General features: G+C 34.2%; 1 protein-coding gene across 1 annotated transcript; it reads right to left on the reverse strand.

Annotated features, from left to right (window-relative positions):
- Positions 1-22,966: 22,966 nt before the first annotated feature.
- GK2 (glycerol kinase 2) lies at positions 22,967-24,897 on the reverse strand. The gene has a single exon (XM_050790027.1). It carries the CDS (start codon positions 24,807-24,809, stop codon positions 23,148-23,150), a length of 1,662 nt encoding a protein of 553 aa, XP_050645984.1. The 5' UTR covers positions 24,810-24,897; the 3' UTR covers positions 22,967-23,147.
- Between the last annotated feature and the right edge of the window lie 491 nt (positions 24,898-25,388).

The raw sequence follows: 25,388 nt of genomic DNA on the forward strand, positions 1-25,388 counted from the left end.
TCAGAAGATATACATGTAGCCGACAAATACACAAAGAAATGCTAAACATCACTATCATCAGGGAAATGCATATCATAACCACAATGAGATATATATAATCTTACCTGAGTTATGTAATAGTTACTATCAAAAAGACAAAAACTAACAGATGCAGGTGAGAATGCAAAAAAGGGGAAGTCTTATATACTGTTGGTAGGAGTGTAAATTAGTACAGCCATGGACCACAGTATGAAGATTTTTCAGAAAAATGGAAATAGAACTATCAAACAATCTAACATTTTCACCACTGGGTATGTATCCAAAGGGATAAAGATCAGCATGTCAAAAGGATACCTATACTCCATGTTTATTGCAGCACTATTCACAATAACCAAGACATGAAATCAACCTAAGCGTCTATCAATGGATAAATAAATAGATACGGATAATACACACATACACATACAATTGAATGCTATTTGGCCATAAAAAAGAATGAAATCTTGTCATTTGCTGTAACATGAGTGGAACTGGGGGACATTATGTTAAGTTAAATAAAACAGACACAGAAAGACAAATATTACACGTTCTCACTCATATATGTGAGCTTAAAAAGTTGACCTCATGGAGGTAGAGAGTAGAATGATAATTACCAGTGGCTGAGAAGGATGTGTGCATTGGAGGGCATGGGGGCATGAAGAGAGGCAGGCTATGGAAACAAAGATAGAGTTATATATAGAAGAACTAAGTTCTAATGTTCAATTGCACAGTAGGGTAACTATAATTAACAATAGCGTATTGTATATTTCAAAATAATTAGAAGAGAGAATTTGAAATGTTTCCAACACATAGAAATGATAAATGCTAGAGACAATGGATATCCTAAATACCCTGACTTGATCATTTCATGTTGTATGCGTTTAACAAAATACCATATGTATCACATAAATATGTACAAATATTATATATCAATAGAAAACCAAAAAAGTAAAAAAAGAATAGTGTTTTGAAATATTTTCAGTACATCACAATATCACTATTTCTTCTTCCATGCAATGTAAAATATTTTTGAAACTATGGAATTGATCTGCATAAGATTATTATTTTTTCTTTATCTCTACTGTAATCATACAAATAATCATAAGCAGTTTTAACAGTTTTCATGAAAACCGGTCCAAATGGAGCAATAATTATAGTAGCACTTTCTAGTGCAATAGCAGTGTATGCACTTTGCAAAGTGCTTTCATATCGGTTATCAGATCTTTTTTCATCAGTAGCATTTAGTTTAGTTCTTCCTTGTGTTCATTTCTTGCGTTTAGTTTAATTTCTTACTTGCTCATTCGTTGTAAAAATCATTTGTGTTTATAGTAAATTCATTTTTCTATTAAATCTCTTTGGCTAATTGAGACACTATTGACCTATGACCAAATAGCCAGTGAGAAAATCAGCTCTGGGTTAAAGGTTACCATGATTTATGCTATGACTCTTTTGGAAACTTTACCTTAACTTGTGGTGTTCATGTTTGGCCGGAAAAAGCCATATGGCCAATGAAAATGTGCAGAAGTTGCCTGAAACCAATCCATAGAGAGCTGGTAAACTATAACTTTAGGCTGTGATGACCACATGCTGCCTTTCATCAGCCAAGAAAACAAAAATAGCCAAGCTTTTTATAACACTTTCTAAAACTGTTGTAAATCCATGATTGTATCTTCTATCAGAAAGTCTTAGTGGTAATACATGTATCCTAGATATGAGCCTCATTGATCCTCTAAAAAAATGTACCACTAGAGAATTCTACTTCACCAACAGTTTCTTGACAATAGTTGAATCAATCATGTAACTCAGTCTTAGCATTTAGCTGATTCTGCAGCATGGGGGTTTTCTTTGAAAAGAAGAAATGTCTTGATCCTCAAGACATTCACTGTCATCTAAATGTCTTCCCCTTGATTCAGTTTCTTACATTGTAGACTATTTTAGTGAGGATATCCTTTTCTTGCAATAGTTATTCACTTAAAAAGCCTTCAAAATATCATCCAGTCGCTGAAGGTTCTTTGAAGAAAAATATGACTGCTCGTGTAAACAATTAATGGTTGTTAAGCATGGCAGTGTATATTATGACAAACAACACATGCTACATTATGCCAGCTGGTGTAATGATGTGATAATGTCTGACTCATTAACTCTGGCACACAGTTTACGATGCCCTTCTATGACAGGATTAATTGATTCACACATACATTAAAACAAAAATAACTAAACTGAAATTCAGCTGGAAGCCTGGCTCCTCATTTGTCATAAACCCTGCTGCTGTTGGTGATGGCTGACAAAGACCCTCATGCTGAATGGGGTTGAGGTTCCCTTCCTGACCTCACCTTTCTTTCTGAATGGAAACAAGAGCCAAACTGAATTGGAAAACAAATAGGAATGCTTTAAGGTAAAGGCTCCCCTAGAGAATAATTCATGCTGGAATATATGTATGTGTGTGTGTATATATATATGCACATAAAGTTTTCACAGTGAAATTGTTCAAAATACTTTTTGTAAAAGCAAGTAGCTACAAAGCAACCATTACTAAAGGGTGTCTGGTCTACCAGAAATATAGTTTAGATGACTTTTTGAAATACTTGGATGTTTAAAGACAACTAATCAAATACTTGTCAGAGAACTTTTTTGTAACTGTAACTAATCCTGAATGATGTTAAGCAGAATAATAAACAGAAGGCTAACAGGAGTGCTAACTTTTACTCTTGGTCTCATCTACAATTTCATCTATTCATTGAACTGTGAGGGTTGACAATGCTTAAAATCTGAGCCTGGGGAACTCTTCTTCACCTAAAACATGAAAATGCAATAACAATTCTGTTAAATTGAAAGGCTCACTTATTCCAATACAAAATCTGTATTTGGCATTCGATGACACTTTCAATTAAGAACTAAATTATTTGTTTATTAAATGTTCATTGTTTCACTTGAGATGATATTGTATTTAAGAATTTCTAGCTGTTTTATTAAAGCAAAACTGAATTGTATAATATGAGTTTTATTTCACAAGTGCTTCAATACACTGGATTTATTAATAATATTATTGTTACTATTGTTGTTACTAGCAATCATGGCACAAATGTTGGAGGATATATTAACCCAAAAGTTTACCTGAGTGTATTTTATTCAACATACTGAAAGACAAAATGTAAGGGAGAAAAAGTGATAACGTTTAAAAAAATTACAATTTCTTTAAATATTTTGATTAATTTTATTCATTTTACCATTTTTTGTTTTTGGAATCAAAGGATGTATATCATGTCCTTCTTTTCACATTAAGACTAAACAATCTACTAGGCTGGGTAAGTAACCATGATTTGTTCAGCGTTGTATCTAAAAAGAGTCTCAGGAGTCATTGTCATCTTGTAAAAAAGATATGGAATGATAAATTTACCTCTTCTTTTGCCTTGCTGATTTTTACTGTGACATTAAGGTAGTAATTCCAAACCTTTCTGTTACCACAGGCTATTTTTTCCATTTTTTCTTCTAGAAATCACTGTTTATACAATTTTATTTATTCTTATGATAAAATCTATGTCTAATGGAGATAATTTAGAAGATACAATGAAAACACAATGAAGAAAATTAAAAATTATCCATAATTTTACGACTCGGAGATAAGCACAATTAACAGACTAATAGACTTCCTGTCTGAATTGCTTTATGTATATTTTTATATATTGTTTCTAAAGTCAAGATTATTTAAGCATGATTTTGTATCCATTTTCTTTCCTTGGATGATTATATTCTGAACATTTTACATTTTATTAAATGTTTTAATAATATTATTTTTAATGACTATATAATACACTTGAAAATTTCAATATTGTTGGTCACTTACATTGTTTTGAACTTTTTTTATTATATAACAGTAAGATTTACTGCAATGAACATGGGTCCCCTAATTTGAAATCATCAATCTATAGAAGAATAAACCTGAATTTGTCAACAAACAATTCAGATGCCACACAGCTTAAAAATTAATCAAAACATAGTAACTGCTATAAAATCTTCAGATCAACATTAGATATCAGTGTTGTTGCTCTGAATTAGTAATATTTCACCCAAAGTGGAAAGGAAAATTTATGCTCATTTATTTCCCTCCAATTTGTCAAGAAAACACATGATGTATCTTCCATGTGTTGACATGTGAAAAAAACTCTGAAATCTACAAATTCACAACTAATACACTGGTAGATAACAGCTAAACTTTATAAGGATAAGTAGAGTAGAATTAATAGTGTGTGGTATCATTCACTCTCCCAACTTAAAAAAAAAATGAGAATATGATTTCCAAAGAGGTGACTATGCAAACTACTGCAATAGGAAGAAAAGCACTGAATAATTAAAATATAAATATAGATATACAGATTATTGGATATACCTTTCAGCATGAAGACACTTATTTTGAGGGAAGAAATGTGCTCTACCTGAGGTCAGATGTGGATTGTGTTGCTTCTCTGCACGCTGCCTCAGCTTCCTGATAACTTCTCAACATTTGCCAGGTGTACTTAATAGTCTGATTTAGCATTGGGGTAGCTTCCCTTATTTCATTGAGATCAGTGTGCTGTCTCAGTTCTTCATAGTTTTTTTATTTTTTAAATTTTTTTTTGAGTGTGTATGCATATGGCTAATCTTTTTGTTTGTAACTATTGAACTTTGAGTAAGAATATTGAGAAAAATACCTTAGTATATAATTTTTAACAAAAAGAATGTTTTTAAATGTAAAAAGTAGACTGGTTTATCATAAGCTTATCATATACTTGTAATGCCTATGTATACATAGTGCTTGTAAGCATCTGAGTTTGCAACCCTTGGTCTGAGATTGAGCTTGGTTGAGGAAAGAAGGAGGCATTAGAGACAAGACAACAAGCCCAATAGAGTTGGCTGAAACTTCAGTTTACCTTACAATCCCCTCCTGGCCGCACTGCTTTGTAATTCCAAGTAACTCATCCTATTCTTTCAAAGACAGCTAATAATTGGAAGAAATATGGAAAAAAAAAAAAAGTATGTGGCTGAGTGCAGTGGGGCATGTCTGTAGTCTCAGCTACTCGGAAGGCTGAGGTAGAAGGTTCCCTTGTGCCTAGGAGTTCAAGTCCAGCCTGGGCAACATAGCAAGACCCCATCTCTATAAAAAAAAAAACAAAGAAGTACAATAGTATATGCAAAGCAAATAAAGCATTTATGTTAAATCATATAATTATCATTAAGAGTTTAGAGCTGTGTCTGCAAATAGTAAATGCTCAATAAGTGTTAGACACATATCACAAAGTAGTTATAAAAAAGACACAGACAGTTGTCTGACAAGTAACTGCTTTTACTTTCAAAGAAATTACAAACCATATATTTACATTTGCATGTAATATATACACATATATTTATAATACACATACATACATTCACATATATACAAACATACAGAGAAAAAAGAGCTATAAAAGGAGACACCATGATACAGAGGAGATTATAAAGCAGCAAAAGATTAAAAGTTGTCAGGCAGATCTTAAGATAGAAATGGAAGACAAAAATAAGCATTAATAGAAACATGAAAGCTATATTAGAATGACAAAACTAAAGTAAATACAAATAAAATAAAGTCAAAGACACAAAATAATAGGCTTGAGGAAATCACTCAAAATACTTGATAACAGGAATAAAATACTATCCACAGGGATCCAATAAATGCATAACTGGTACCCCAAAAGAAGAGAACAAAAGAAATTAAATAAACATAAGTAAGTAAATAAATAAATACTTATTTTTTTAAAAAAAGCATTGAATTTGCAGATTGAAATGGCATGCGGTGAACCAGGGCAAACTGAGATTGAATGTTTAACACGGAGCTCCAGGATCTGCTCCAACTTCACATGGCATTCTTCCCTCCTGTCTACACAGTCTCATCATAACACCAGTCATAATGGATTAAAGATTCACTCTAGTCAAGTGTGACCTCATTTTAAATACCTGCAATGACCATATTTCCAAATAAGGTCACATTTTGAGGTCGTGGGGATTAGAACTTCAACACATCTTTTGGAGGAACACATTTAATTCATAATACCTTTCTTTACCTTATGGGAAAAAAGAATACTTTTTCTGTTTAATTTTGAGATGCTTGGAGATTTCTGAGATTGGAGCATTTTCTCTATTGCAATAATCTTTTTTTTTTTTTTTTGAGTAAAGTCTTTCCTTATCTAAGTTTGAATTATTTTTGACGACAGTTTATAGGTAGTGCAGTTTCAAGTTTAAATGTGTTATTCCTATCACCTTTCCATTAATCCACAAAAAATTAGTGCTCACAAAAAGTTGATGATTTGGATGATTTATTTTTCAATGATGATGTGTTACTTTTACAAAAACAAACCATTTTCTTACGTAAAAATAAGAAAGAAAGAGCTAGAAGTGAGATGATTAGTTACTGGTTATGTGAAACTGGAGTCGACATTTTAATTGGTTAATTCAAACACGACTGCTTCTAAAATTAGAGACTATTCATTGAAAAGTAACAAAATAAGCTAATCATCCCTATGATTGACTATGACTTAATAACATTAAGCCAAAATCTAAACATCTAATGCTTTACACTGTGTAAAAGGCATCAGAATGTTTTACCATTTGTTTAAATATTTTTTATTATAAGAATAAATAGTTTTTGTTTTAAAGTAATTTTCTTCAGAATTTGTAGTTTATTTTGAGAAGTTAAGATTAAAATATAGGAAATTTGACCAGTGTCCCAGAAATAATCCTTTAACATATGGTCTTTAGAGGTAGATTATGTTAAATATAATTTAAAAGATAGGCGACAAAAGATATATAGGAGTATTGTTACATCAAACATCTTTGATGAAATCAAAATCTTAAAATTTCAGCATTTACTATTCAGATAAATGACAAATTTCGAAAGAAAAAATACTTTTAAATCCATAATTGCTCTTTGATAAATCATCTCATTCAGAGAATTGTAGAAATGAAGATAACAAAGCTATCAAAAAAACACTAAAGTAGAGTTCATAACAAGGGTTAGAAGGGGACAGTAACTTGGAAATCTGTATTGGAAAATAATTCCCAAAGGTTAAAATAATCTATGGTAGTTATTTAAAAGAAGAAATACAGAAAGGAGAGCTCTGCAATTAATCACAGGAAATCAAGAGATGTTGTTAAAAAAGTCAAACAAATACTATGTTTGCTCCTTAAAATTTGTGTAATTTCCAGGCTCTGTTTCCTAATAGTAAACTGTAGACAACAGTAGGTAACACTCCAGGTTGCTGCAAGGATTAAGAGAGATAATATATATTAAATCCTTAATACATTGTGTAATTAATGGTAGATACTTAACCTTCCTCTACTTTCCTTTCCTCCATACAATTGATTTTTATCCACTGAGTCATAGGATACATGGACCAGATTAGATTACAACTCTCTCAGTTTAGAGTCACTTCAACATCTCATTCAGAAAACAGCCTGAACCACACATTTATTTTAAAACTGTATTATTTCAAAGAAATTGTTATTCGAGTTATTTTTACTTTCCAATGCATCTGTGTCTTTCTCAGTCAAAATATGAGTTTTTCTGTGTGTGAATTTTTTAACATCTTTGTGAAGATATTTTCTACAGATTACTAAAAATGAATATTATTTTAATTAATGCATATGATATGTAAGGGCCCTTTGTATTCCTAATCACAGTGCAGATGAATATCCCCTGTCATGGGAATCAAAGAACTATTGCTTTGAGTTGTAATGAGTTGTTTATATGTTATGCAATGGTGCTGACTAGTGGCTTATTTTTTGAAGAATACAACTTAAAATATGTATTTTGCATGACAGAGCAGAAGTTCGGCTTCTACATATCCACTTAATGTGACATTACCTTGCAATATTATACTTCATTTATTCATGAATTAATTTATTCATTCTGCACTGTCACCAGGATATATATTGCCTATGAGCCTGTGCACAGTGCTTTGTTAGACATGGGTTCAAACATGTAACTAAACACTGTAGACAAACGCTATGTTACAGAAATTAAAGGAAGGTCATATATCTAGAACTTAGAGAGTGAGAGGGCTCTCGTTGGGAGATGAGGCGGGACCAGACCACACTGAGCCTGAAAGGTCACATTAAAGGTTTTGGTATTAATCCTAGAATAGTGAAAAAAAAGAGAGGAGGAGAAGAGAAGTAATTAAATTTTCATTTTAAATTGCACCTCACTTGTTTCTAAAGGGGATAGTGGTGTGGTGAACACCTGGAAGGATGAGAGGACAATAGTTAGGATGCTGTTAAAGTAAATATTTGGTCAGAAACAGCAATATATTGAACTAGGGTATCAGTAGCAGAGCTGGAGAAACGTACATAGATTTAAGCAATATTTATGATCTAAGATTGGCAAGACTTTATGACAACATGGATATAGTTTAGAGAGCGAGGAGCTGTGTGGTAAGGTGAACAGAGATGTTAAATAGGATTTTCAGGTTTCTGGATTCCAAGACTGGATAGTGACATCATTCATTGTGATAAATAGAAGACACTTCAAGTGGATCATGTTAGGAAATAAAGCTATTTAGTGTAGTCTAATTTCTTTATTTGTCTTCTTTCCATACCTAAAGTTTGTAATACTTCATTGCTTTTGTCATTTTTTTTGTAGATTTTCACCTTATTACAAAAGTAGTGCCTTTCATTGCTTTAAAATGGGAGGAAATAGAACTAAAGAAGATTTTAAAATCCTTCATTTTTCTATCAGCTTTAATAAAATACTTGCAACCAAAATATTGGCTAATATGGCATATGAATATTTTATTTTATTTGAGAATTAAATATTTATGCAAATAATTTGCATTTCAATCTAACTTATTGCAAAGTGTCTAAAGTATAAGTTCAAGATTAAACCCAAATTTAAGATAAAATTGCTAAAAGTCAGGAAAAAGTTTAAGTTAATAGTATGTTTTAGTTCAGACTACTAAAACAAAGTATCATAGACTGAGTGGCTTATAAATGACAGAAATTTATCTCTTACAGTTCTGGGGGCTGGAAGTCCAAGTTAGGGTGCTAGCAGATTCCAATTCTGAGAACTATTTTCCAAGTTGCAGAAAGTCTTCCCCTTGTATCGTCACAAGGCAGAAGAAGAGGACAAGAGAGCTCTCTAGCATTTATTTTATAAGGGCACTAATTCCATTCACAAGGGCTCCACACTCATGACGTAATTACCTCCCAAAGGCCCCACCTTTTAACCTCATCATATAGAAGGTTGATATTTCATTCAACACATACATTAGGGTGAGCGGACACAAACACTCAGTCTATTGCATCTTAAAGTTGGCTGATACTCATTACATTGGAATTTTCTAATCAACTGGAGCAAAGATGAATTAGAACTTGTTGTGATTGTCTCACAAGAGTGATAACCTATTATGACACATGAAATTTTGTAGGTTATATAATAGAAGAATTTGCACTTTTGGATTTTATTTTGCAGACAAGATGTCTGTTAATATCCCACTGTTCAATTGCTCCAACTTTATTAGCTAATATTGATTTTTTCAACTACGATATGCTTACACTCAGTGATTCTTTAATAAAATAACAAAGTGTTTACTAGGGAAATGTGCTACATTTTGCATGAAGAAAATTCAGAGAAAAATAAGTACCGATAAATAAACAAATTATATAATCAACTTTAGTCTGTTCAATGACTGGCCATAGTTTGAGTAATTTTATTGACCCATTAACTTTAAATCAAGAAAGACTTAACAGAAGATTTATTCAGTGATAGGTACAATTTTTCAAAACATGGTGTTTACAATGGGTAAAATATGGTACCTTCAGAATTCTAGGCTTAGATTTATTTTTTTACTATATCTTATGCATGACTTAAAATACTGCCAACTTGCTAACAGGTACTCAGTTCTAGAATGTGATAGCACAGTGGGGTAGACAGCTAAGTAGAATTTAAGATTTACTATTGATGGGCTAAGCAGTATTAATATTATTATTTTATTATTATTATTATGATTGTAATTTTTAGAGACTTGGTCTTGTTCTATTGCCCAGGCCGGAATGCAGTGGCACTACCATAGCTCACTGCAGCCTCAAACTCTTGGTTTCTAGTGATTCTCCTGCCTCAGCCTTCTGAGCAGCTGGGACTATAGCCATGCATCACTATACCTGGCTAATTTTTATATTTTTGTAGAGATAGGGTCTCAGTGTGCTGCACAGGCTGGTCTCAAACTCCTGGCTTCAAATGATGCTCCTGTCTTGGCCTCCCAAAGCACCGTGAATACAGACATGAGCCACAGTGGCAGGCCATATTATTTTGTAAATGTTTTAATTAAAAGTTTCTTTAGAGACATTTTAGAATTTTAGGTGTTAATTCTGTTGAAGAAATAATATAAAGGCTTTAAACGTTAGGGAGCTATTCATTTTTTACCCAGTCATCACATTTTGTTTTCTTTTTAATTGAACATCTATTCTCTGCCAAACTCTACTGGAAAGAAACACACATGGACACAAAAGAGAGCTTCTAGCTTAAGAAAGCTTGTGGTCTAGTAGACAAAGCAGACAAACACTTAATTAATATGCTATTTATTAACTGCTCCTAGAGGAGTGTACAATGATTTATAGGAACTCCAAGCAGGTAACACAAAATTTAGCCTGGAAAGGACGTTATATTAGTGGAAGTCTTTTCAGTTGCATATGATAGAATTCCAGCTCTAACTGGCAGCTGAAACTGGATTTATTTGCTCACATAGCTGAACAATTGCCCTGTTTTTATTTGGAATTGAGTACAGAAAATTGCAGATCAATAGGAGTAATGTTCCCCATTTTGGTAGACTAGGTCAAGCCTCTCTCATCTCAGTCTCTTTCAGCCCTGTTGAGAAGCAATTTTAGAGCCCAGAAGCAAGGGATGAAAAAGGCCAGGGGCCAGACATTCTTTTAATGATTCTAGGTCTAGGAGGCTGGGCTTAATTGTGTGCTGGCTTGGTTGGTTGGGTCAAGAAACCTATTACAGTGGGAAGTCTCTTGGGGCAGTTCTCAGACGTGGCTGCAGATTAGAATCACTTCTGTAATTCAAAAACTATGCCAAGAAATTAAGTCAAAATTTCTGGTGATGGGTTCTGGCATGAATATTTTAAAATGTTCTTTAGATGTGGAGAGGAAGAAAAAGGTTACATACCTATAAAGGAAGATGTCTAGGTAAGACTGTGTAAAGAATAGTGAGCAAAACAAATGGCACTCTTGTGAACAGAACTCTCATCATCGCCTCTGCTCTAAGGCAAATGTTAATGTGAATGCTGGAGCAGTCCTACATCACCAAAGGGAAGAGCATGAGAGATGGCATTCCCATGAGACATCTTCAAGAAATAATATTTATTTTTTTCTTTGGTTTTATCCCCAGTCTGATGTGGCCCAGGGGAAATAGCTATCACATTTTTATTTAATACGTGTGCTTGCCTCTGCTATAAAACTATACATTATTATAGGTAAATTATCTTATTCGTCTTCATATTCCCAATGTCTAGATGACATGATACTTGGTGTATACAGGACACTCAGTAATGATAACTGGATTAATGAATCTAGTGATGTAGGACCACTGTCTCGAATTTTCCGTATCTGGATTTAAAATCTGTAAAATTTTCTATTTGTAAAAATAGGAGTACTTATCAAAAACATACTTCTATAAATATTTCTTCTTTAAGAGGTAGCAACTCAGAAGCAAGTTATAACTCAAGATTGATCCAGAAGGTCTCTGGGAATAAAAAGAATAAAACTCATGTCTATGCTTATTCATTAAGAAAATACCTCCAGCTCAATGAATTTTCTGTTGCATTTTTAAAAATTGGCCCTGCGATTATACCCTAGAGAAGAATAAACAGGAATTATGTCTTCTTATATAGTTTATATATTGTTTAACCTTGTGTAGTTATATCAAGTAAAATGTATGAGATATAAACTATTGAAAACATCCATGACAAATAAAAATTTCTGAAATATCAGCCAATTAGGAAAGGTCAAGTTTAAAATGCCATATTCACTGGACATTTGATGAGTTTTGTTTTCTGTTACATAGTATGATCTTTAAAATGGCCATTTTGATAGCAGGTCTAATATCAAGTGCATTTTTTTCCTACTGAGTATTCCACATCCTCTCTGGCAACAAAGGTTCTGGATCCCGGCAAGGGCAATTCTTTTGAGGACACATAAGGCAATTGCTTGTAATGCAGTTTACTTGTCCAAAGAGTTCTTGGCTCTGTAGTATTGACAATAACAGAAATGTATTTGGACATCCCAAACCCAGTCAAATATGACTAGGAAGACAATGAAAGGAACAGATGGATATCTTTACAGAGCAACAATTTCAGAGCCACACTTGGGGTCATGCCCATTTTTTTCTTTTTCCAGGAAATGTGAGAAAGGGAACAGATAAGGATCAGGGAGAAGGGCGTAAAGCTCTCTGTGGTGAAAAAATCTCTCTTTACATTCTTGAAGATTCTGGAAACTAAAATGCATATTATTTCAGGGTTATTATGCAAAGAATACTAAAATTTGAAACTAATGCTTTATGGATAATGTACCACGTTTAAAGACAAACTAGCTTTAGAGCATATATTTTAGCGCGTAAAGTCAAGTCCTTTATTATTAGCATGTATTTTCCTAGAAGACAAGAATAATTGAACTAAGATAAACCCTGTGTGTTAAGACTTCTTTTGAAGCATTCTAATGAGAACTCTGCTATGAGTCCTTCAATCTCTCCCTTTTTTTGTTCTCCTATTGTTCGTAATTAACTATACTTTCATTTCAATGCAATTAAACTAGTACACTTGTATAACATGAGACTGATGAGAGAATTTCACTTGGACTGTAGAAAGTTTTCAGGGTAGCAAATATTACCATCTTTCTTAGGGAATATTATTTTAAAATGCCTATTGAAAAAAACATCACCTCTGGACTTTATTATTTGGAGAAGAGGACTTTTTTTTTTTTAAATAAAAAACAATAACCAGGGGGATATATGAATTTGAAGAAGGGCTAACAACCTATTTAGAAATTGTTAGCATAATGATAATTTTAAGTTATTTGTTACATGAAAGGCATGATCCATGAGGTGGTATTAGATGTCACTTATATCAGCCCTGGATGGGTCATAACCACAAAAAAGTAAAGTTCTCATGTGGTAAAATATACACAATAGAAAATTTATCATTGTAACCATTTTAAGTGTACAATTCAGTGACATTTAGTACATTCACATTGTTGTGCAATCATCACCACTGTCCATCTTCAGAAATTTTTCATCATCCCAAACTGAAACTGCATACTCATTAAAAAATAATTACTCCCTTTCCCTAGTGTCTGATGACATGATTCTACTTTCTGTTTTTAGGAATCTGACTGTTCCAGGCACCTCTTATAAATAGAATCATACAATATTTGTGTTTTTGTGTATGACTTATTTCACTGAGTATATTGTTCTCAAGGCTCATTCATTTTGTAGCAAATGTAAGCATCCTACTCCTTTTAAGGCTGAATAGTATTTCATTGATTGTACATAGAAGATTTTGTTTATTCATTAATGTTTCCACAAACATTTGTGTTGCTTCCAAATTTTGGCTATTGTGAATAATGTTGCTATGAACATTGATGTACATATATCTTTTTGAACCCATGTTTTCACTTCTTTGGAGTATGTAGTTAGAAGCGGAATTGCTGACTCATGGTAATTCTATGTTTACTTTTTGTGGAACTGCTATACTGTCTTTCACAACAACTGCAACATTTTATATTACCACTAGCAATGCACAAAGGTCTTAATTTTTCCACATCCTTTCCAACACTTATTTCTGTTTTTTTTAAATTAAATAGCCATCCTAATAGTATCTTTCTGTGATTGTGATTTGCATTTCCCTAATGACTAATGATGTTAAGCATCTTTTCCTGTTTTTACTGGCCATCTGTATATCTTTTTTAGAGAAATGTCTATTAAAGTCCTTTGCTCAGTTTTTAATTTGTTTGCTTTTTTTTTGTTTTTGTTTTTTTGTTATTGAGTGGTAGGATTTCTTTATATATTCTGGATATTAATCCCCCACCAGATAAATTATTTGCAACTATTTTTGCCCAATCTGTGCCTTGCCTTTTCACTGCCTCTTGCCTTTTTATCACTTTCCTTCCTTGGAGGCATGAATTGTTGCCTTGATCATCCAGATCTGTGATTATTAAGAACACCTGTGGCAACACCAACCAGCGCCCACAAACATCATGCTGATGAGCAAGGACTAGGGAAGAAGATGCTCAAGAAACATCCATGAAAACAACCAGGAGGGCTTTGAGAGAACGTGGAGCTGGAGTTCGGATCTTCCTTTCCGAAAAGCATGGGAAAACCTAGAAGGCTCTGTCTTAACATAAAAAGACCAGGGACTTTCTAGGGGTTATAAGGTGAGGGATTGTAATCTTTCCAAGCTGAATCTGGGGACCTGGGGGGAAAATGATGTTAAAATCCAATGGTGCCAGAGATTAGAAGGGGAAGAAATGGGAATGGAGGAAGAATCATATTGCAAATGTTGAGGATAAATTACAGATGGAACAAGATAATCAGTTTACTGTACTATATCAGGCAGGGGATAATAGTGATGCCTGAACTAAAAGTGTGAATGAAGGGGAAGGAAGAGAAAAGCAATTTTAAATTCAGTTCCCCCGACATACCTCTTTCCTCAGGAATTAATTGAACGTTGGAGGGAAACCCCTGTGTGATTATTACTGCATTTACAAATATCTCCAAATATGAGCTTGGAGAAAACTGTTTTTATTCTTAAAAATTGAAATCTTCAAGGAAAATTGGCAGTGTCATATAGAAGAAAGCTCCCCTGGGTTCTACTCCCTGCATTATCAGGCACAAACCAGTCCTTGGACCTGGAACCATAACTTCCTCTGCAACACAGTTTCTAAGTCTTTAAGATAAGGGGTCTGACATCTATGAGTTCTAATTTCCAGCTAAAATTCATGAGGTATATGCTATAGTTTCAACATTTGTTTCCTCCAAAATGGATGTTGACATTTAATTGCCATCGTAACAGCCTTAAGAGGTAGGACCTGGGAGAGGTGATTAGGCCATGAGGACTCCACCCTGATGAGTGGGACTCGTGCTGTTATAAAAGGGCAAGTTAGTCCCCTCTCTTGTTCCCTCTTACCTTCTGCCTTCCTCCATGCAACGTCACAGCAAGAAGGCCCTCACAAGATGCTGGCCCCTTGATCTACGATTTCCCTTTATCCTGAACTGTGAACCAATATATTTCTGTTTATTACAAATTACTCAGTGTCAGGTATTCTGTTATAGGAGCAAAATGAACTACGATGGGATATTTTTATATGTAAAAGTTTCTCTTTCTAAATTGTAGGTTAACTTATAACAGTCTTTGACATCTGGAAAATGAAAAGTAAACATCTGCAGTTCTCCAGTAGCAGCTATATGTTACATGACAAAAATGAGCCACTGTGAGATGTTATAAAAATATTTTGTTTTTGTCGTTTTTCCTCTTATTTGGGCATTGCATGATTCTCATAATACATGTTGGGCCTGGTGTAAGAAAGTGAAACTGTAGTGAACTCACAAAAACAAATGAGAGAAGAACACAAATGCAAAGTATTGGACATTGACAAGAGCTGAAGGGTAGAAGCTGTGAAGGGATGAATGAAAGACAGACAAATGATTGTCCAAGTACTTATTGAGGCAAACATTTGGTAGATAATTTGTTTTTGATACAACTGTAATGAATGTCACTCTTCTCTATGGAACAGCACGCCAAATCTTTAGCACATCGCTGCTTGGTGCCCAGTGGGCAGCAAATGTCCAATTGCCAATGCCACTTTTTAGCGCATGTTCATCTGCAGGATATTAAACAGATTGCCATCCTTTTGATGTTTGTGAATACGAGGAGTAAATACCATATGATACCACTCAATGAATTTGTTTCAGAAAAAAAGAAAAAGAAAAAGAAGAGAATGAAGAAGGGGAAAGAAGGAGACAAAGAGGAGAAGGAGAAGGAAATTTCCTTCTCTCTTTGATAGGAAGGGATGAACTGGTAAATCTGAAAGGAAACAAATGTTATGGAAGTTAGTAACAAGCTCTGTATCTAGAAAAGAATGATACACCTGCCAGTTCACTTGCCAACTGAAAGGATTCCCCAGATCATCTGTAAATGTTTTTTTTTCAGGAATAGAAAGTCATGAGTGAACAGAGAATTATTTCATTATAGTTCAGAATCTTCCAGAATATGTCTGGCTTAATGGGCCATAGAATTTGTATGTGTGTATGAGTAAGTAAATGTGCCCCAAATTATTCATTGGTCAAGACATTACCTAAGTTTCATAAGAAGTCTAATAAATGGTTATTATTACCTTTACTTTCATCTTTTAGAAAGTATGAAGTGTAGGTAGATGTAGTCCAAGAAAAGCACTATCAATTGGGTGAAACTAGAGGAACATTAAAAATCGAAAAACTTCTTTTCTAATCTTTGTTTCAACATGTTTTAATGGCATCTAGTAAGTGACTTAAAATTTTCACCTACTTCGTTGTATTAGATGATGTTGGATTAGATTGTCTCTCTCTCTCTCTCTCTTTTTTTTTTTTTTTTTTTTTTTTGAGACAGAGACTTTCTCTGCTGCCCAGGAGTGCAGTGGCATGATCTCGGCTCACTGAAAGCTCCACCTCCTGGGTTCACACCATTCTCCCGCCTCAGCCTCCCGAGTAGCTGGGACTACAGGCGCCCGCCACCACGCCTGGCTATTTTTTTATTTTATTTTTTCAGTAGAGATGGAGTTTCACCATTTTAGCCAGGATAGTCTCAATCTCCTGACCTCGTGATCCGCCCGCCTCGGCCTCCCAAAGTGCTAGGATTACAGGCGTGAGCCACCGCTCTTGAACCTTACCTAACTCCAACCTCTTCTGGCACATGAATGTAGTCTTGGAGTTTTCTTCGAGAACACTGTATTTCTGAGAATACTAAACTCTATGGAACTAATCATATTCCCCAGATGAATCATCTCCTAAATACTAATGCTATAACTTTTTGGATTGTGAAGATGATTTTCTTGTTATTTCCCTTAATGTTGTTAATTGTAAAACTGAGGTAACGGTAAATATCCATGACCTATTTGAAAGAGAATGTGGAAGAAATGATCAGTTGATTCGGTGAAGTGAGGCCATACTTTTTCTCAGAGGAGAGAGAGTGAACAGAGAGAGAGAGAGAGAGAGAGAAAGAGAGAGAGAGGGAGAGAGAACACCTAATTAAAGTTTCCTTCCCAGGGTGTCTATTCATGCCCTGCTCTGGTCACATTGCTGAGGCCACACAAAGGTGGAAACAGGGAGGTGCAATTAAGCATATTGTCTACTTCTGTTTAGAGAAAAATCTAAACAAAATAGAGTTACCATTATTTGCAGTTACTAGAACATTTTTGTCCTGGTTTTGCTCAACTCTCTTTCAAAGCTACTGGTATAGACAGTATAGTGTTTCCTTACTATTTTTGGCGTTATAAATATTTTCCAAACTTTACTTTCCTATGACACTTGAAAAACATATTCTAATAACTGAATATAAGAAAGATTTGTTTTTTTTTTAACAGTAAACTGAATTTCATATATAGTTTAATACGAAATTAACAATACAGTCTTACCACTGTAAGACTGTATTTTTCTGGTGTTTTTCCCACCAAAGGTCAAGGCCTTCTCATTTCTCTTGTTTTGTTTTCTGAAATAAATCGTTTTGTTGAGGGCTGATATGATAATGAAGTATAATGTACGCTAAACACATAGAGAACAAGGATCACATGCAATTTCTCCAAGGCTCAAATAAATTGAGCTTTAAAGGTTGTTGATGGAAACGATGGGGGCTATTTAAATATTAAGTTTATTAAGTTTATTCATTTTGTATTGATTGAAACAATCAGAATATAGACAGACTATAGAGCTGTCATTTCATTGGGAGGTTAAAGTAGGTGACTTACTGAGATGGTATTGTATTTATTCTAGACTTTGCTGGAAGATTACTCTAGGGGATCTTATTAGTTCACAAGATTTAAAAAAAGGCATGAAAGCAAATTTTCCATATACAGCAGTCATACAGTTGGTATATAATTTCCCACCAAAATGAGGATTGTATAATATAACATTTAGACTCATGCATTGAGAACGAGGGTTTACTATGATTGAAACAATAGGTTCCTTGGTAGATTATGAATATTAATATCAAAATGATAATATAAGCACCAGAAATCATGCACAAACAGATAGCAATTCAGATTCTGAGTAGGGTGGGGAGGGGGAGATGCTTATCTCAGTGCACCGTATATGGTTTCCATTCCCAGAACTCAGAAATGATCTAGCTGTTTAGTGCTGCTTCTACATTGATATCACATGAGGTGTTTTTAATTAGATTCAATAATACATCTGACTTCTCTTCAGATACCTTAACATTTCTTTCCCTTCCTCGCCTAGTTTCTCTTTTCTTCTTCTCTCTCTCTCTTTCTCTTTCTGTCCCCCAACTTTTTCTCTCTCTGACTCTTCTTTCTTACTGGCCTCCTCCCCTCCCAGCCACAACTTAAATTTATAAAATGGCTTCTTGGAAAATAGCATCGGAATTAGATGCTTTTGTTTCTTCTGGTTAGTGTTCCAGTTCATGCCCTCTCACTTGCACATATGCCTGACATTAAATGATGACCTGCTGTTTCATAACATGCATGCAGTGAGACCCCATCATCATAATTTCACCATGTAGTTCTGCTTAGTGGCAATATAGAGAAATTATTAATTAGATAATTTTATAATAAAATATACAGAAGCTCCTTTATAGCCTTGGGGTAAAGTATTATAATTTACCAATCTCCTATGAGTTAAGAAAATGAGACTTTTAAAGGTAAAGATACCTAAAAAAAGGTAAGCTGATAAGCACAGGAAAGTGCATATGGAAGGAGTGAGAGTGAGATGTTGAGTTTGAGGACTTTTATTTCTGATTTTCTTATGATATCTTTGTTTGTAACTCTTCATAAGGTCATTTGGAATAGGTCCCAGATGGAAAATTATGACCAGATAAATGAAATGAGAAATTAATTTGTTTTAAATGATACTAGACATTATCATGTACTTCTCCAGCCTAATCACACAAATGACTTCAAATAGAGCTCACAGACCTGCTAGAGAGGAACTGGTACACCCCATGCTAGCTCACTGCAGACTCAGTGAGGATACATCAGTATGCATAATAAAGAGCAGAGATTAAGCTACTTGAATAAACTTTGGCTATATTCCTTCAGAGTCTGGATATAATTTTCTCCTTTAAAAAATAGTTTTACTGAGGTATTATTGACTGCAAATATTTAAAGTGTTTGATTTGATTAATTTTGACATATGTATTTATCCTCCAAACCACTACAATAATTACTATAATAAATATATTTATCGCTGCCCACATTTTGTTTGTGCCCATTTAAAATCACGCCTCCTAAGCCTTCCTGCCAATTTCTCATCACCCTTCTCCCAGTTCCCAGGCAGCCACTGATCTGCTGACACTGTATAATACTTTGAATTTTCTAGAATCTTCTAAGGATAGGATCATACTACACTCTTTTCTTCTGGCTTATTTCCTTTAATTATTTTGAAATTCAACTATGTTATAGTTTTTATCAATAGTTCATTCTTTTTATTGCTAAATAGTATCCCATTGTCTGCATATATCATAGTTTGTTTATCTTTTCACCTGTTGATGGCCATTTGAGTTGTATACAGCTTTTGGCCATAACAAGTCCTGTGAACAAGTATTTGTATGGACATATGTTCTCATTCTCTTGGGTAAATACCTAGGATCATATGTATATTTAATTTTTGAAGAAATTCTCAAACTGTTTTCCAAAATGCTTATACTATTTTACATTTTCACAAGAAACATATGAAAGGCAAGTTCTTCTACATCTTTACTAGCATTTGGTAGAGTCACTCTTTTTTTGTTTGTTTTGTTTTTTAGGTATTCTGGTTACTGTGTAGTTTCTATCTCATGTAGTTTTTCTTTTTTAGTTTGTTAATCTGGTGAAGTACATTGATTTTTCTAATTACAGTGACTCGTTATCCTATTGTTACATTCCCTCAACTTGGTCATGATGTATTATTCTTTTCAAATATTGATAAACTAATTTTGCTAAAATTTTGTTTAGAATTTTTGCATCCATGTTTATGATAGATATTGGTTCACAGTTGTTTTTTCTTGTAACATCTTCTTTTCCTGGTGTTGGAACCAGGATAATGCTATAAACCTGGCCTCATAGAATGAGTTCCCTTCTTTACAGTCTTCTGGAAAAATTTGTGTAGAATGGACATTATGTCTTCCTTATAAGTGTGAAAGAAGCCACTTGAGCTTGAGGTTTTTTTTTTTGTAAGAGGGGTTTTCAGCTAGAAATTTAATATTTTTAAGAGATATAGAGCCATTCTGGTTACCTTATAAGTACCGCGCGCTAACCGATTGCACCACTGGAGCCACATCCATTCTGGTTATCTATATTTTCCTGAGTTTAAGAAGTTTGCATTTTCCAATGAATTTGTTCATCTTATCCAAGTCATCAAATTTACTGGCATAGAGTTTTCATAATATTTCTATATTCTCATTTTACTATGCTTAATATCCTACAGGACCTGTAGTAGTAATGTCATTCTCATTCCTGATATTGATAATTTTTGTCTTCTCTCCTTTTTTTTTAGTGGAGGTTAAAAGTTTATCATATTCACACTCTGAAAGAACGAAGTTTTGGTTATATCAATTTTTCCATCTTGTGATTGTTTTCTATTTTCTGTATCTGTTTTGTATCTTCTTTAGAATTAATTGATTACTCTCATCTTTACTATTTCTCTACTTCTTCTGTTTAGCTTGGGCTTAATTTATTACTCTGTTTTTAATTTCTTAAGGTAGAAGCAGAGGTTAGTGATTTAAGACCTTTTCTCCCTTCTAATACAGGCATTTAGTTCTATAAATTTCTTCTTAAGTACTGCTTTAACAATCTCTCATAAATTTTAATATGTTGTGCTTTCATTTCTACTCAGTTCCAGATACTTTCTATTTTCCCTCTTTACCTCTTTAATTATCAATTATTTTAAAGTTTTTCATTTAGTTTTCAAATGTTTGGGGACTTTTCTAAAGATTTTTCTAGTGTCAATTTTTAATTCTAATGTGCTCAGACACCATACTTTGTTACAAATCTTTTTTAATTTTTTGAGGCTTGCTTTTTGGCTCTATATGGTCTATTTTGGTAAATGTTCACTGTGCACTTGAAAAGAATATGTATTCTCCTATTGTTGGGTGGCATTTTCCATAGATGTCAATGAAGTCAAGTTGTTTGATAGTATTGTTAAAATCCATATCTTAGTAAATTCTTAACTACTTTTTCTATCAAATATTGAGGAAGAGGTATTGAAATATCTTCCTGTAATTGCACAATTTTTTATTTTTTCTTTCAGTTCTATAAGATTTTATGTATTTTGAAGCTCCATCATGAGATGCATAAATATTTAGAATTGTTATGTCCTCTTGAATTTACCCCATTATCACTGCAAATGATCTTATCACTTTTAATGTTCTTTGCTTTGAAATTTACTTTCTGATATTTCTTTTTGATTGTTATTAACAGGGTATATCCATTTTCTATCCTTTTACTTTTGACCTATTTTTTCCTTTATGTGTAAAGTATGTTTCTTGGAGGCAGTGTGTATTTTGGTCTTGCTTTTTAAATCTAACAAGTTTCCTTTTTAATTGGGGTAATCAAATCATTTGCATTTAATGTGCTTGTTGGTATGGTTAGGGTTAAACATATTTTCCTACCTTTTCTTTGTTCCTCATCTGTTTTGTATCTTAGAATTAAATATTTTCTTAGTTCTAATGTATACTTCTAATTATAACATTTTGTTTTGTTATTTCAGGATTTATAGTATATATCTTTCATTATCACTATAACTTCAAGTGATATATCATTTCCCACACAGTATATGAGTCTCAAACTACTACACCTTCATTTATCCCCTTATTTGCTATTGTTTTCTTTTAGACATGCTGTAATTTCATACTATATTATTATTTTTGTTTGAACAGTCATTTGTTTTTTCCTACTTGAAAGCAATATTTGCTGAAATATTCCAGTGTTTTTTTCCCAGCGTATATCCAGCTAATATATTAAAAGGGTAAGTTATAAGAAATACTGGTGTAATCATAACATACTTTTTGTAGCATCATAAAACATACATACATAAAACATGTAGCCTTTGTTGGTTTCTCCTGATAAATAATATGTATACACATTGCCCCAAAATGTATATAGCTGTTTACCTTAAAGTATTTAGGACCATCCATGTTATAATCTACTGACTACAATGTACTTTTAACTTATAAATGAGCTACTCTATATGATACAGATGATATAAAAAAGGTAAATAGTGTCCCTGTCCCTCTAGGATTCACACAATAATTCAGTAAAATGGTAATTAGTGAGATCATGTAAATTGTCTGACAAATTTCAATCTGAAAAATATTTTTCAGGAAAATATCTAAAATATGAAAATACTAAATTTCTATTGTAGGAATTTAGCAAATATTTCCCTTAAACATTCAGTGAAGATGTAGTTGCTCTAATATGTAGAAAAGAGGATTTGTAGCCTATTAAAAACAAGAATAACAATGACAAAAAGTCCCTTAATTTTAGCAGATTAATTACAGCTCTTAATCAAGTGTGTGTAACACAAAGAACCAAATCTGGGTCCATAAGTGTTAGAGGATAGTTGATAAAAAGATTCCATGAATACAATCTTAATAGCCTATATTTTAGAAAGAATGGGGCAGAATGTTATGGCAATCGAGGGGGTCAGCCTTCAAGATGGCTGGCCCAACCCTGTCGATGTTAAAAAACACACTCAATATTTCTACAGTGCTCTTCTAACATATTTTCTTTATTTCAGGTCACAAGTCCAGGGTTTTCATGGGTCATGTAGCAAGTGGTTTATAAACAAAATCAGAGTCTATAATAGTGTCATTATATTCAGAGGCAGAACTGCTGTATGCTTTCATTATGTAAAATGTTTACACCTTGGGACTCCCTGGCTGGTATTATTACGGCATACCTGAGATATATCTTGCTCCAATTAGCATTACCATGCTACTCACTATAAAAAATCCCAAAGGCATACTAGAGAAGATAGAAGGATCACCACTTTCAGAAGACTGACTGGTAACCCAACCCATTGACTTCATTACAGCTTTCTTCCATGTGGCATAACGAATTTCACTTTCTGTGGCCTGGATCTGTGGTTCAAATCGTTCCATCCTGAGAACCGACAAAGCCTGGGGTTCAAGGCTCCAAACGCTTACTCCCTCTGCAGCTCCTGCTGCCATGGCAGCTCCTAGTGCAGTTGTTTCAGGCATAAAGGGTTTTATTACTGGAATATGCAGAATATCTGCTTGTAGTTGCATAAGAACTTTGTTGTTGGTCATTCCTCCATCTACCTGCAAATGACGAAGTGGAATTCCACAGTCACGGTTCATGGCTTCCAAAATCTCTCGGGTTTGGAAACAAACAGCTTCTAATGCAGCAAAAGCAATATGACATTTATTGGTAAACTGAGTAAGACCACAGAGTATTCCTCTTGCACTGGGTTCCCAATAAGGTGCATATAACCCTGAAAAGGCTGGGACAAAGTAACAGCCATAAGAAGTTCCTACTTCTTTAGCAAGTTTTTCAATGTCTCCTGAGGTCTCTATAATTCCAAGATTGTCTCTTAGCCAACGAATAACAGCACCCGCTATAGCAACAGAACCTTCCAGTGCATAATATGCTGGCTTCTCTTTGCCTAATTTGTAAGCTATTGTGGTCAGAAGGCCATGTTCAGAAAACACACATTTACGACCTGTATTACATAGTAAGAAGCAACCTGTTCCATAGGTGTTTTTGGCTTGTCCTTCCTGGAAGCACATTTGTCCTACTAATGCAGCACACTGGTCCCCCAAACACCCAGATATTGGCACACCTTCCAGGGCCCCAGTTTTAATTAGGCCATAGATCTCAGAAGAACTGAAGACATTTGGAAGAAGGTCCATTGGAATTTCAAAAAAGTCACAGAGCTCTTTATCCCATTCCAAAGAATGGATATTAAAAAGCATTGTCCTGCTTGCATTTGTTACATCTGTACAATGCACACCTCCATTAACTCCTCCTGTCAAACTCCAGATAAGCCATGAATCAATGGTACCAAAAAGAGCTCTACCTTCTTCAACAGCCTTTTGGACATGTCTCACATTGTCAAGCATCCAACGAAGTTTTACTGCACTGAAGTAAGTGCTAAGTGGAAGGCCTGTCTTAGACTTGACGAAGTTACTATTTCCTGGAATTTTTTTACTAAGATCCTCAACAGTAGTCTGGGTTCTTAGATCAAGCCACACCACAGCGTTGTAGAGAGGCTCTCCAGTTAACTTGTCCCAGATTACAGTGGTTTCCCTCTGATTGCTGATACCAACAGCTTTTATGTTGGATATATCAATATTCATTTCGTCAAGTTTCTCACACGTTCTCGCTATACACTCATAGACAGACTGAAGAATTTCCTTAGGGTCTTGTTCCACCCATCCTTCTTTTGGGAACTCTTGTGTTAATTCCACTTTATGATGACTAAGTAGTTCTGCTGTTTTTGAACTGAAAACCAGAAAGCGAGTGGAGTTGGTGCCCTGGACCACCGCTCCCACCAACGGCCCCACAGCTGCTGTCTTCGGGTCTGCCATGACACCAGTAGGTCGGCTCAGCAGCTCTGGGACCGTTTCCCAGACGACGGTGGTGTTGGGGGCAGGGAGCGCAGCCAGTCAGGAACACAAGGCGCAGGCGCAAGGCAACCTTTGCCCTTTATCTGGCGCGGCGCCTTCTCACCCCACCCCTCCAGCCCAGGCCTCACACCCAGCCACTCAGTTGTCTTCTAAGATTCAAGTTTTTTTTTTTTTTTTTTTTTAAATCATATATTTGTCCATGTAATTACAGTCACCAGTGTCCATTCTTTTGTGTGGATCTATATCTTACACGTTATCATTTTCCTTTTTAGCAGCGCAGGTCTGTTGGAGATGAATTCTTCCAAATTTGAACATCTGAAATATATTTCATAGTAATATTCAAAGGTATTTTCTCTGGGTATAGAATTCTATTTGATATATTTTTTCTTTATAAGTTTCAGGACCTCGGAGCTGTTGCTCTACCTTCTACTCTTGCCGTTTCAGTTGGGAACTTTGCTGTTATTTTTAACATGTCTATTTTTCTCTATCTTTAGAGTTTTTCTCTTTGTCAGTGATTTTGCTCAGTTTTATCATGAAGTG

The sequence above is a fragment of the Macaca thibetana genome, chromosome 5 (assembly GCF_024542745.1).
Source record: "Macaca thibetana thibetana isolate TM-01 chromosome 5, ASM2454274v1, whole genome shotgun sequence".
Lineage (NCBI taxonomy): Eukaryota > Metazoa > Chordata > Mammalia > Primates > Cercopithecidae > Macaca > Macaca thibetana.